Genomic DNA, 14,226 nt, shown 5'->3' with positions numbered 1-14,226 from the left:
CAGTCTGCACTCCTAGACAATCCAAGAAAATCAACTGAGAAACTATTAGAAACCAGTAAGAGAATTCAATATTGGTGTATAGGACTTGCTGAATAAAAAGATCAAAATTCTACAAAGAACACAAAGCAAGACTTGAGTCATAACCTGTTTTTAGAACAGAAGACTCAATCATGTAAATATGTCAATTCTCCCTAATCCAAAACATAAATTTAATGTATTTGCAATGAAATTTTCAACAGAATTTTCATATGCAAAATTTAATTTAAGGAAATATTTGAGAAAAGTCTGGGGATAAAAGATTAAATACTAGTTCTACCAAGTGCTAAAATGTATTAGAAAGCTAATGATAACTAAAGTAGTTTGGTACTAACAAACAAATTGAATAAACGGTTAAGTACTTGGAAAATACACAGAATGGAAAAAAACACAGAAGCATATAAAAGTTAAATCAGATTCCAATTTACTTCAAAAATGAATGACATTTCAAAGAAAACTAAAGAAGAAAAGTAACAGTAGCCCAGAAAGAAGTTAGGGCCTCTGGCTAGCACCCAGGATGGGGTCAGGTACCCTCAGACAACCTAGCAGTGAGAGAACAAACTGACACAAACTCCCCGAGGCCAATTTAGCAACATCCATCAAAATTACAAAGGCCATACCCTTTGACCCAGTGGAATTCATCTAGCTGATATTCAAAAACATGTTCCAAGAGACACTTAAAAAGCACGTTCACTGCAACATCATTTGTGATGCTGGCAGATCAGAAACAATTTAAGTACACACCCCTTGGGGACTCATTAAATAATGATGTTAAGATCTATACAGCAGAATACTATATGGCAGTTAATAAACATCTTGGCCACACATCAGAGTCACCTGGAAAGCTTCTGAAAATCCAGACATGACACAGAAGACGCCACACTCAGACCAATTAAATCAGATCTCTAAAGCAAGGGCCCAAGCATTTTATCTTATTTTATTTTTTATGGACTGAATAGTATGAACATAAGGAATCAGCATTTTAAAACAGTGGAGAATCTCAGGGCAAACCACCTGAAGGCAAACCAGGTTCCACAGCTCAACAGCATGAGCCTGGGTCAGTTTCCTAAACTACAAAATGGGAAGGCAACAGACCTGCCTCAAAGAGTTGTTAGGACAGTGAAACACCTATGTGTACACCAAGGCAGCAACAGGAAGTAATCAGTCAGTGTCAGCTGCTTATCTAGTGCAAGGGTTCACAGCACATTCCAGGGATGTGACAAAGTCAACACTCATAAATGTGCTTTTGTGTGTGCATGTGTACTATATATAATTGGGAATATATATATAAACACACACACACATATATATATATATAAACACACACACACGCATAAAATATATAAATTTTGCAAAAGATGCTATTAAAAATAGTCACCTCTAGGAAGAATCTGCTTCCATTATATACTTCCATAACTTAAAAATGTTACCCTGAATCCAACTCCAACTTACAGGAAATAGGACAGAGGACATGATAAACCACTGTGGGTAACAATCAACAAAATCCAGGCAGTGGGAAATAGAAAAATGGAGGGTCGACTATGAGGCACTGGTGTTTGGAGTCCTATTAGTAGCCTGATTCAAACAAAACTTTCTTTTAATTAGGACACTATAAGAAAACTGGAAGTTTAAATAGTGACTGAAAATATTTACAGATGAAATGATATAAGGGAGAGTTTGTTTCAAAAGAACCCAGGAGGGAGAAGAGTGGGCTGCTGTTGGAAGTGGACAATGAGCACATGAGGAGTCATGTTCTTCTGTCTACTGTCTTTCATTTTTCAAATTTTACCTAATAAACATTTTGTGAAGTACATATATTACCTTTCCAATGTCAAAAAAAAAAAAAGCTAGCATAAAAAAGTGATTATAGAAAAATATTCAAATAGAAAGTTATTTTAAAAGAAATTGGATAGAAAAAGTATCTCTCAGATATACCAATATAGTTATTGGTTGTTTTTTTTCTTAACACAGCAAAGCAAATAAATCCTCAGTTAGTCCATGAGGTAGTTCTGCTTCAACTCCCAGTAACTCTGACTTTAACTTCTAAACGTATGATTTTAAGCAAAGCCCTTGACCGTCGTACATCTCAATTTCTTCATCTGCAAAAAGGAAGCAGATCACTGGTTCTCAATTTTAGGAAATACAAATTTTTCCAGGGGAAAAACTCCACAGATGATTCCAACAGTCTTCTTCTTCCCTGACCCACATCCTCCCTGAACCCATCCAACTCTGAAAAGTTAAGATACCAAGTTATTTTCTGATACAACTTCAGTATCCAGCAAATGCAACACTACTTTCTAAAAATGAAGCATATAACCTTCACTGCAAAATAAAAATGAAATAAATTAAAAAATAAAAATTTAATGTTTCTTTTTTTTTTTTTTTTGAGACGGAGTTTCGCTCTTGTTACCCAGGCTGGAGTGCAATAACGCGATCTCGGCTCACCGCAACCTCCGCCTCCTGGGTTCAGGCAATTCTCCTGCCTCAGCCTCCTGAGTAGCTGGGATTAAAGGCACATGCCACCATGCCCAGCTAATTTTTTGTATTTTTAGTAGAGACGGGTTTTCACCATGTTGACCAAGATGGTCTCGATCTCTTGATCCACCCGCCTCAGCCTCTCAAAGAGCTGGGATTACAGGCGTGAGCCACCGCGCCCAGCCTAATGTTTCTTTTAAGAATTTTTTTAAAGTCCTCCTGGCCAGGCGTGGTGGCTCACGCCTGTAATCCAAGCACTTTGGAGGCCAAGGCGGGCGGATCACCTGAGGTCGGGAGTTCAAGACCAGCCTGAACAACATGGTGAAACCCCGTCTTTTAAAAAAAAAAAAAGTCCTTCTAACAACTTAAATCAGGTTTTCCTGACTTGTGATTTAAGTCAAATCTCTTGGAGGCTTCTTATACCTGAGCTTTCTTAAAGAAGGAGGAGTTTCAGGGCGAATCACTGGAAAGGTGAAATAGCAGCCATGACACAAGATGAGACCAAACCAGGTGGCCCAAGGCTCAATCCCCAGCTGGAGTCCACAGATAGCCGAATCTGAGGGGAAACAGACAAGACATCCCTCAACCCCTGGCTTTCTATTCATTGTTCTCTCTCAGTGCATACCATGCAGCATACACCCTCATCCAAGGACAAGAGCCACTTCAGGAAGACAACACTCAACAGTGTACATCACAAATTCAAAATCAGCAAAAGGAATGCAGGAAATGCTCAGGATAAACTGTTAAGCAGAAAAGAAGATAAAGTGTAATAAAATTTTATATACATACATGTATTCATGTATATGTTTATATGCATAAGAAAAAAATAGGCTGGGCACAGACTCTCAAGCTGTAATTCTAGCACTTTGAGAGGCCAAGGCAAGAGGATCACTTGAGCCCAGGAGTTTGAGAACAGCCTGGACAACACAGGGAGTCTCATCTCTACAAAAAAGTTTTTAAAAATTAGCCAAACCTGGTGGTACACGTGTGATCCCAGCTACTCAGGAGGCTGAGGGAGGAAGATAGCTGGGGCCCAGGAAGTTGAGGTTGCACTGAACAACAATTGCACCGTGTTCCACTGTATTCCAGCCTGGGCAACAGAGTAAGATTCTGCCTCAAAAAAGAAAAGAGAAAAGGAAAAGAAAGGAAAGAAAAGCCATAGAAAATACCACATGAAGCTGATAGAAAGTGAAGGTTTTCTTTATATACTTATCTATATTTTCCAAAAATTGTACATTGAATATAAGCAGAAAGAAGAATGAAAAGCTGGCAGAGTGCAGTGGCTCATGCCTGTATTGTAATCCCTGCACTTTGGGAGGCCAAGGTAGGCAGATCACGAGGTCAAGAGATTGAGGCCATCCTGGCCAACATGGTGAAACCCTGTCTCTACTAAAAATACAAAAATTAGCTGGGCATGGTGGCACATGCTGGTAGTCCCAGCTGCTCGGGAGGCTGAGGCAGGAGAATCGCTTGAACCTGGGAGATGGAGGTTGCAGTGAGCCGAGATCGCACCACTGCACTCCAGCTGGGTGACAGAGTGAGACTCCGTCCCAAAAAAAAAAAAAAAAAGAAAAAGCATTTTTTTTTTAAAAGAAATAATAGTAACAATAATAGCTAGCATCTACTTGAGTGCTCGCTCTGTCAGGAATCATGCTAAGCAGGTCTCATTCAATCCTCACCATAGCCTATGGAGTTTATGGAGGGAAGGGGATTATGATTAAGCCCCGTGATTCTACAAAGGAGCCTCCTGCAATGGGCACCTGAAAAAGCCTTGCTTAGTAAAGGAAGAAGCTGTTTAAAGACAAAACAAGGAACCCAACTTTCTCAGGCAGTGTGAGCCTACAGATGGAGAGGAAGTCCCAGGCCCAGAGTACAGACACCTTTCTATTCTCCTGACAACCCACCCAAGGGGCATCAAGAGCCACAGATGTCATGATAGGTGGGTGAATGCTATAGAATGAATGTTTGTGTCCCTTCAAAATTCATGTTAAAGACCTAACCACCAAAGTAATGTTATTTGGAGGTGGGACCTTCGGGAGGCGATTAGGTCACAAGGGCAGAGCACTCCTGAATGTGAGTAGTGGTCTTATAAAAGAGGCCTAAGGGAGTTCATTTGCCCCTTTCACCAAGTGACAACTCAATGAACAGACACAGGTCTATGAATCAAGAAGTGGGCCCTCATCATTGAACCTGCTGGCACCTTGATCTTGGACTTCTAGCCTCCTTTAGAGCTGTCAGCAATAAATGTCTGTTGTTTATAAGCCACCCAGGCTACAGTATTTTTGTTATAACAGACTGAGCAAAAACAGTAAGCAAAGCCAAAGAAGAGGTACTAAGAAATGGAACTCAGCATGCACTGGGGTGGTCACCTCACACGGGGCCAAGAAGCAAGAAAGGCTGAGTAAGTCTCTGCCCCAATCACTGAAAATGTGGGCACAGCCAGCCACAAATAAAGTAAAATGAAGTGCAAACTCCAAGGAGGTAGGGTCACCTGCAGGGGAAAGCGGAGGAATGGACTACTAGGAAGACTTTGCTGATGAGAAGATTGAAGAGCACCCATACCTATGAAGACCAAGTCAGAAGGGAACAAATCTGCCAAGGACACTATTAGGAAACCTGAAATTTCTCTTCCAAATGTAATGTTATTTCCAAATGATGCCATTCCTATCCCAAGAAGCACCGAGGTCCCTGTAACTGGACACAGCGGCCACCCTACCCAAAGCAAGAGAAAGTACTGAACAGTTTTCTCAGGTATTATGCTCTAATGGGCTTGTCCTAGAAGTGGTTAATATGTCAAATTGTTCCATGATACCCTCTTTACACACTGTCACTATTCTGCTTCCCTGTCCAGAGCAGGAGGAATGGCCTGGTTGGACCCGGGGTCCCGTCACTGCCCAATACACACTAACAGTGTTGGAGCACTCTGTTCCTCATCCAAAGGCCAAAAAGACACCCAATCCAAGCACACAGGACAAAGACAACTGTTTCTAAGCAGTAACTGAAATTCTTAGTGCTACCGTATTTTCCTTTTTCTTTTTTAAAGAATTCTGGTAGTGATTTTCAAAGGGAAAAGCCCAAAACTGACACAGGCTTTCAGAGATTTTTGTCAGCATCCCAGCACCAGCAAAGTCAAAGTTACCACTGCCTACAGCAACACCTGCAGGTCAAGAGCCTGAACTGCAGGTGCTATGAAAGTTCACACCCGACAGCCCACGCCCTGGAAACCCACACCGGACCCTACTGTGATGTCATCCAAGCACTTATATTGAATTTATTTAAGTTAAATAAGCATGTGATGTGACTTTACTGTAGCATATGAAAAGAGAGTTTTTGCCTAATATTGGCTAGAACAAACAAACGTGTCAAGCAGGAGTTGTCAGAAATCAGCAATCTAAGACTTAGATTCCAGGTAACTGATTGTAGACAGAGTTCCCACAACAGACAGTGCTTCTGTGTGGTCTTCTAAAGAATAACTACCTTAAATTACTCAATTAAAAGAACTGCAGATCTACAGTTTATAGGATAAACCATCCTGAACACTGATGGGAGGACTTGGGGTACCACTAAAGGTAGAACAAGGAAAAGGATGGTCTTTCACATTCTATTTTCAGAACTGCTAAAACACTACATTTCATGTATAATTAGAGATCAGTGCCACAACTTCCTGTTTTGTTCAAGGAAAACAAGTAACTGAAGGCTGAGAATGTTCCAGTCCTTGGAAACGTTTGATTAGGATTCTTGCAGTATCAGTCTATTCTGAACAAACAGCGAAAGGCTACCAAATAGAAAGGTTAGCTTTCCTGAAACATATCCAAGTCTTCACTCTATACTTATTTTTAAGGTAGAACTCACAAAACTAGCTCTAGTTCTAACCCAGAACATAATTTATTGGTTCAAGAATTTTAAAATAGGGTCTCTACAAAACAACAAAGTAGCTATTCTAGTCTATTATTCAGAAATCAAAACCAAATCCCCTCTTTTCATTTTTTAGATTATAAAAGGAATACAAAAAAATTAATACAACAAAATAAATGGTCATTACAGAAAAATTAGAAAATATAGTAAGAGACAAAGATAAAATGAAGAACACTCATAATTCCACCACTCTGTGATTGTCTTTTTTTGTACATATATGTAATTTTTAAAGTTTTCAAATGTGATACTAGACTATATAGTTTGAATTCTCCCCTTCTCACTTAACATTATATCATGAATATACCTGTATAACTCAAGGTTCCACCAAAGAAGCAGCAGCAGATAGTCAGCCCTCACTAACCATGGATTCCATAACCCAAATCAAAACATTCCCAAAAAAACATTGATCAAGCCGGGCGCGGTGGCTCACGCCTGTAATCCCAGCACTTTGGGAGGCCAAGGCGGGTGGATCACAAGGTCAAGAGATCGAGACCATCCTGGCCAACATGGTGAAACCCCGTCTCTATTAAAAAATACAAAAATTAGCTGGGCATGGTGGCGCAAGCCTGTGGTCCCAGCTACTCGGGAGGCTGAGGCAGGAGAACTGCTTGAACCCAGGAGGCAGAGGTTGCAGTGTGCCGAGATCGCATCACTGCACTCCAGCCTGGCACCTGGTGACGGAGCAAGACTCTGTCTCAACAAAAAAAAATATTGATCAAAATATTTGATGCAGATCAAAAATATTCCCAAAAATGGCTGGGCATGGTGGCTCACACCTATAATTCCAGCACTTTAGGAGGCTGAGGCGAGTGGATCACTTGAGCTCAGGAGTTCAACACTAGCCTGGGCAACATGGCAAGACCTCATCTCTACAAAAATATAAAAATCAGCTGGGCAAGGTGGTGCACACCTGTATCTCAGCTACTTGGGAGGCTGGGGTGGGAGAACTGCTTGAGCTCAAGAGGTAGAGGCTGCAGTGAGCCAAGATCATGCCACTACACTCCAGTCTGGGCAACAGAGCAAGACCCTATATCAAAAAATATATATATCCATATATATCCAAAAATTTTTTTAAAAAAGGGTTTTGTCTGTACTGAACATACACAAACATCTTGTTATTATTCCCTAAATAATACAGCGTAACAACTATTTACATAGCATTTACATTGTATTAGGGATTATAAGTAACCTAGAGATGATTTAAAGTATATGGGAGGGCTGGGTGCAGTGGCTCACACCTGGAATCCCAGCACTTTGGGAGGCCAAGGTGGGCGGATCACAATGTCAGGTGATCAAGATCATCCTGGACAACATAGTGAAACCCCATCCTTCTAAAAAAAATAGTAATAATAATAAAATAAAAAATAAAGTATATGGGAGAATGTGCATAGGTTATACACAAATATTATACTGTTTTATATAAGAGACCCAAGCATCCATGAATTTTGGTATCCACAAGGGTCCTGGAACCAATCCCCTGCAGATACCAAGGGAAAAGATTTATTAAGAGAGTTACTACAAGAAATTGGCTTACATGATTGTGGGGGCTGGCTAGGCCAGTCTGAAATCCACATGGCAGGCCAATGTGGAACTCTCCAGAAATTGAGTGCAGCTGCTGTCCATCGGAGAAATTTCTTCTACTTCAGGGGAGCTCTGCTGTGCTCTTCAGGCTTTCAGCTGATAGATCAGGCCCACTCAGATCACCTAGGACAATCACCCTTACTTAAAGTCAACCAATTATTAATTTTTATCACATCCACAAAATACCTTGACAGCAATGCCAAGGTGAGTGTTTGACTGAATAACCAGGACTGTAGCTTAGCCAAACTAACGAACGAAACTGACCAACACAATATCCATGTCAGTAATCTTTAAAAGCATTTTATAAATTTACTTATCAACTCTCTTACTACAGAAATTCAGCATTCTTCCAAAATTTTGCTAATATAAGTAATGTTGGAATAAATAAAACTGAAGTGAACAATGCTATAAACTGAATGTTTGTGTCCCAAAATTCCTATGCTAAATCTTAATCCCAAGATAATGGTGATTACGGCTCTGCCTTCATGACTGCAATTAGTGCCCTTACAAAAGAGACTTCAGAGAGTTCTGTCACCTCTTCCACCATTTGAGGACACAGCAAGGTAACAGAGGTTATGAATCAGAAAGCAGGCCCTCATCAGACATTGAATCTGCCAGTACCTTGATTTTAGACTTCCAGTCTTCAGAACTGTGAGTAATAGATTTCTTTTGTCTATAAGCCACCCAGGCTATATTATTTTGTTATAGCAGCCTGAGTGGACTATGACAAACAACTTTGTATAGTCAATCTTCATTCTCACATCTGATTATTTTATTGAAAGACTACTGGTAAGGAGGAGCTACACACAGACAGAACTCCAGAAAACCTCATAGGATTCCCTTGAGTCTTTAGTCAAATACAAAACTGCACATGTGTGAAGTGCAACTCCATGAGACAAGCAGGAAACTGACATGGACAATCCTGAGAGCTGGGAGATGTTCAAGCCTCAACCAGCCTGAATGGAAAGTGCTCACTAAAGAGCTGGAGCACTCAGAAGACCAACAAAGGCCATGTCTTAGAAGACTAAGCTAGTTCTAAAATAAAAGTACCCTAGACACATCTTAACAAAGCAGAAAAACAAGGCCAGGCACAGTGGTGCACACCTATCATTCCAGCACTTGAGAAGCCAAGGTGGGAAGATCATTTGGGACCAGGAGTTCGAGACCAGCCTGGGCAATATATTAAGACTCCATCTCTACAATCAATTGATCAACCAATAAAAATAAAAAACAAGCTTCAAAAAGATCATTCTGATCAGCAAATAAATTAATTGCCTGCAAGAATAAAACTCAACACTCAACAGAAGAAACCAAAACCCAGAGACTTGACAATATAACATTCATTAATGTCTAGCATCCAATCAAAAATTATCAGACATTTGAAGGAAAAAGAAAATGCGACCCAAAATCAGGAGAAAACTCAATCCATAGAAATAAACCAAGAAAAGACAGAGACAATGGCATTAGCAGATAAAGACTTTAAACTACTATAAGCGTGTTAGAGGATATAAAGAAAAACCAAGGTAGGAATCAAAGCCATAAAAAACAATCAAAAGGAACCTGCAAGGCTGAAAAATAAACTATCTGAAATAAAAAAGTTACTAGATGAGTTTAACTAAAGATTAAACACTAAAGGAGAATAGACAGTAAAGTTGAAGACAGGTCAACAGAAACTATTCCAAAAGAACGGCAAAGAGAAAACAGATCTAAGTGTATGTTTCTGTTGGGGGCGAGGGGTGGGCTCAAAAGTCCCCAAATAGTATAAACACAGGAAAATCACACCACAGTAAATCTTAATCAAATTGCTCAAACTAATGATAGTAACTTAAAAGCAGCTCATATATAGCAAGAGAATGGGGATATCTCACATGCAGGGAACAAAGAATGTCTACTCACTTCTCATCAGAAACAATGCAAGCCAGAAGACAATGGAATGATAACTGTGTAAAGATTAAAATGTGTCTTTAAAATGTGTAAAGAAAAACAAAAACAAAAAGGCATCAACCTGCAATTCTACATCCAGCAAAAATATCCTCAGAAATGGAAGATGAAATAAAGGCATTTTCAGTCAAAAAAATCTGAAAGAATTCACTACCAGCAGATCTGCACAAGAAATATTACAGAAAATCTGCAAGGAAATATCAGATCTCTGCCTTCCACCCTACACTTCCCACTTCCAGTCTCTAAATCCTTATTTTACTCCTTCTCATCTGGAGCTTTGTATTCAAGAGCTGCTCCCCTTCACAAAACTTATTTTCCCTTACTCCATATTTTATAAACCATTCCAAGTTGTTCACTTTGCTTCATTAACTAAAAACAAAATTCAAAAGCTCCCCGACAGCCCAGGCAATATAGTGAAAAAATCTTTTTAAAATTTAGCCAGGTATAGTGGCAGATATCTCTACAAAAAATTATTAAATTAACTAGATATGGTGGTGCATGCCTGTGGTCCCAGCTACCGAGGAGGCTGAGGCTAGAGGATTGCTGGAGCCCAGGAGTTCAATATTATATTGAGCTATGATCATGCCACTGCACTCCAGCCTGGGCAACAGAGTAAGACCTTGTCTCTCTTAAAAAGTGTGCACACACACACACCAATCTCCCCCAAAACAGGTCAGAAAGAGAGCACAGGAGTGAGAAAAACAGAAGAGAACTCAAGGTGGCGGGAATTCAAGGGGACACAGGTGACCCATCCTATCAAGGAGGGGAGTGAATTTTCCAAAAAACAAAGCAGGCCAGGAGGATCGTGGCTGTCTTGCAGACACTGCTACAACTCCCACACAAGAAGGCATCAGCTCCTCTCACTTAAACTGCAAGGAAGGTCTGTAAAACTAAGTTTAGAGCACCCACGAAACATAACTCCTAAAAAGTGAGTACCAGTACAGCATGATGCTTGATTCAGGGAAACCTTATGTCATATTCAAGCTCTACTGCTCATTAGCTGCTTGACTATTGGCTCATTTAAAATTCACAACAGCTCTATGAGACAAGTACTATCATTATCACCTATATTTTAAAGAGGAGAAAACAGATTTACAGAAAGGTTATACTGCTTGCTCAAGGTAATACATTCAGGAAGCGGCATAGCCAGGATGTGAATGCAGTCACCTAAAACAGACTGTCATTTCAGGTGTCCATTACACTGTGAGCACATCCTAGCAGTGCTCCTGCAGAGAAGAACACAATTAAGACGCTAAGGCTAAGCCTCTAAACACAGATAAAGTTAGGTCTTTGTGAGAGGAGTCAAGTGCTCTAATTTTGGCTCTGAATTTCAAATGGTTGTATGACTATCCACCTTACCTAGTAAGGAGGAAAGTGGTCTTAAGTCAACTAACCTCCTATCCTGTGTAACAGCAAGACTGTAATGCACAGTTTGCAAATATGAAGAGCTAAATAAATACTGAGATCAAGAATTGGTGTGTTACAAAGTAAGAATGAATTATGGACAAACCTAAACACCAGATGTTAAGCGAGAAAGAAGGAAGCTGCAAAGTAGAAATTCCTACCTGGGAAGAGCTGGTGGTTCCCTAGCGATTTCAGCAGCACCAGCAACTGCTCCTGGAGCTTCTGCCTCCTCTGAGCCGTGAGCCATTTCCTTCGCAGGGGCCTGTGGGCCTGGAGGCTGCACTTTCTCTACTTCCTGAGGCCCACCCAATTCTGTGGTGGAGTCAATCTCTATTTCCTGGACTGGTACTGGGACTGGCTCCTTCTCAGCTGTAGCAGCTGACAGAATCTTGGCCTCTTCTTCTTCCTTTCTTCTAATTTTCTCTTCAAGTTCCTGCCTTCTCTTCTCATCATCCTGACGGGCCATGTGGTCAAAGGTTTTGAATACCTAAAATCAAACAGCAATCCAGCAATCAGTTCATCTGCCCAGTAATGTACCATGTATCTTGTAGAAATGTGGTAAAATCTGGTAAGGAGAGAACTAAAAGCCATAAACTGACAAGTTTTCCCATTGGCAAAATGAAAATGCCCTGCCACTTCACCAAAAGCTGACAGGTAAACAGTATTTAACAGGAGGGTTCCAAAATCAACAAAATCAAAAACTTACAAGCCAAGCTAACATATTTACATACCTAAAAGATGCACAGTTAGATGGTCTTTGCTGTCATTATTTTTATAGACCTGAGTCTTGTTCACAATGCAAAGAATACACGGTCCTGGTATAATTGTGGGTTATAAAGGCACCAAAATTCAGACTCACAAATGAAACATGAAAACATGGCTGAACTTCAATTTCCAAAATGCAACCAGTTTTACTGGACTGCTGCTATTTTTCACCACACTGCATGGACATTCAATTCAACAAACATCCACTACGTGCCTACAGGATGCAAGAAACACACACAAAAAAAACATCAAAATGATTTCTGCTGTCTCCTAAGAACTCAAAATTCTGGTGTGTAAACAAGTTCTTAACCTTCTCTGGGACACAGTCACATCCATGAAGGTGCTGGGATCTCTTTACCAAAAACGTACAGCCAAGACATATCCACACATGAAAACTCTGATACAAGAAGGGGCATGACAGAGCCCTTGATTCCCTGTCAGAATAGGTGGGAATGAGCATGTCTAGCAAAAGAAATCTAGGGAGACTTCTTGGAACAAGGAGGATCCCAGTTAGACCTTGAATGAGAGGCACATTTTCCATAGGAACTGGAGGAAATGCCACAGCTCCAAGAACAGGCTTGTCAAGGAATGGCAAAAGCTCTTACAATAACTGGAGGAAGGAATGGCTGAGAGAGCAACCTGGAAAATGGGTCGGAGTCAGATTCCAAAGGGCTAGAATGCAGACAGGTATTAAATAACAATGTTCTGTGCACTGCACAGGCAGTCCAAAGGATGCTAACAGACTAACTGTGTCAAAGGATTCTATAAACATTTCTCAAAACCCTCACAAAAATCCTATGAAGACGACAGCATAACATTTCAAAAATGAGAAAAAATAAGGCTTGGAGAGGTTAAGTAACTTGCCCCAGCTCCTGCTGGCAAAAGTAGTAAAAAATTACGCAGCACACACCAAACAGTGTAGGGAGATGATGATGTAGACAGAAGAGAAAAAAATTAATAAAATCCTAAAAGGTTAAAAACTGGAAACAACACCAGAACCATTTTTACTTCTGCAGATAACCTGAAGCCCTGACTTGATTCTAACATTCGTGTTTCCACCCCTTTGAGTCCTTTGCTCTCAAAGCTTCTCATACTCCTAATATTCCAGATCTTCATCTTAACTCCACAAAATCAAAGCAACAAGAACCCTCTCTCCTAACACCTGAGACTTCTAACACAGAACCCCCCAGACTTGATAGTCCTCACCATGCCACTGCCCCTGCTCACTCAGTACATTCAGCCTTCTCTGACCTGCCCATTCACACCACCAGGAAGTGCTATCACTACCAACCTCCCAACCATCCCATGTTCTCAGTACTCATTCAAGAGTCACAGAACATGGAGCTGAAAGAAAACTCCAATCTGTGACCTCCAACCAATCTTCTCAGCTGACAAGAGGTGACTCTCCCAAGATCTACCAACAAGTTACATGAAGAACAGGATGTAGCTAGCTTTCCTAATTCTAGTTTCAAGGACTCTACTAAGGAGCACTTCTTAAAGTGGACTCCAAAAAAAAACCACCATTATCAATTATAATGAATGGCTTGTCAGTCCAAACTATTTTTATCTTAAAACATACTATTATAAAGTGGAATTCAATTTTCACATATATTGTTCCTGCTGAGGTTCTTCAAGTTGTGTATCCACGCTGTGCAAACTCTTAGGAGGAAATGTATGAATAGCCTAACTCTACACCAACAGTCTACTTCCCAAAATATTAAGGAAACACTTTGAAGTTCCACAGTCGTGCAGCCCAGCACTCCCATCCAAATTCTTCTCTGCCTATGTTCAGCAGAGACACCAAGCATCCCACTTCTCATGGGGGTGGAGGGGCAGACCACAGGAAGGAGTCTTATGCCATCAAGTTAGGGACAGAAAAAGAAAATCCCTAAGAGGCAGATGAGTAGGAGTGGGGTGGTCAAGAGATCACCTACTACCCTGGAGAAATGTTATGCTGGTACCAAGTCACTCAGTTTCATTCAGTGTTGTCCTACCCCACAACAAAACCCTTGTCAAGGCTGGGCGTGGTGGCTCACGCTGGTAATCCAAGCACTTTGGAGGCCAAGGCGGGCGGATCACCTGAGGTCGGGAGTTCAAGACCAGCCTGAC

At 40.7% G+C, this 14,226-nt stretch overlaps 2 protein-coding genes across 2 annotated transcripts in view; one reads left to right on the top strand and one right to left on the bottom strand.

Moving 5' to 3' along the window:
• The window catches only part of OGDH (oxoglutarate dehydrogenase), a 470,461-nt gene that overhangs the window by 236,951 nt on the left and 219,284 nt on the right, over positions 1–14,226 (top strand). The gene's annotated exons all lie outside the window — the stretch shown is intronic.
• NUDCD3 (NudC domain containing 3) overlaps positions 1–14,226 on the bottom strand; it is a 99,162-nt gene that overhangs the window by 81,364 nt on the left and 3,572 nt on the right. The window contains exon 2 of the mRNA XM_064366718.1: positions 11,514–11,839. Coding sequence (XP_064222788.1) covers positions 11,514–11,839 — 326 coding nt within the window. The remainder of the gene's footprint in view (positions 1–11,513; positions 11,840–14,226) is intronic.

Source organism: Aotus nancymaae, unplaced genomic scaffold, assembly GCF_030222135.1.
Source record: "Aotus nancymaae isolate 86718 unplaced genomic scaffold, 86718_ANA_hifiasm-v0.15.2.pri h1tg000065l, whole genome shotgun sequence".
NCBI classification, from domain to species: Eukaryota; Metazoa; Chordata; class Mammalia; order Primates; family Aotidae; genus Aotus; species Aotus nancymaae.
This window is presented reverse-complemented; position numbering and strand designations above follow the sequence as displayed.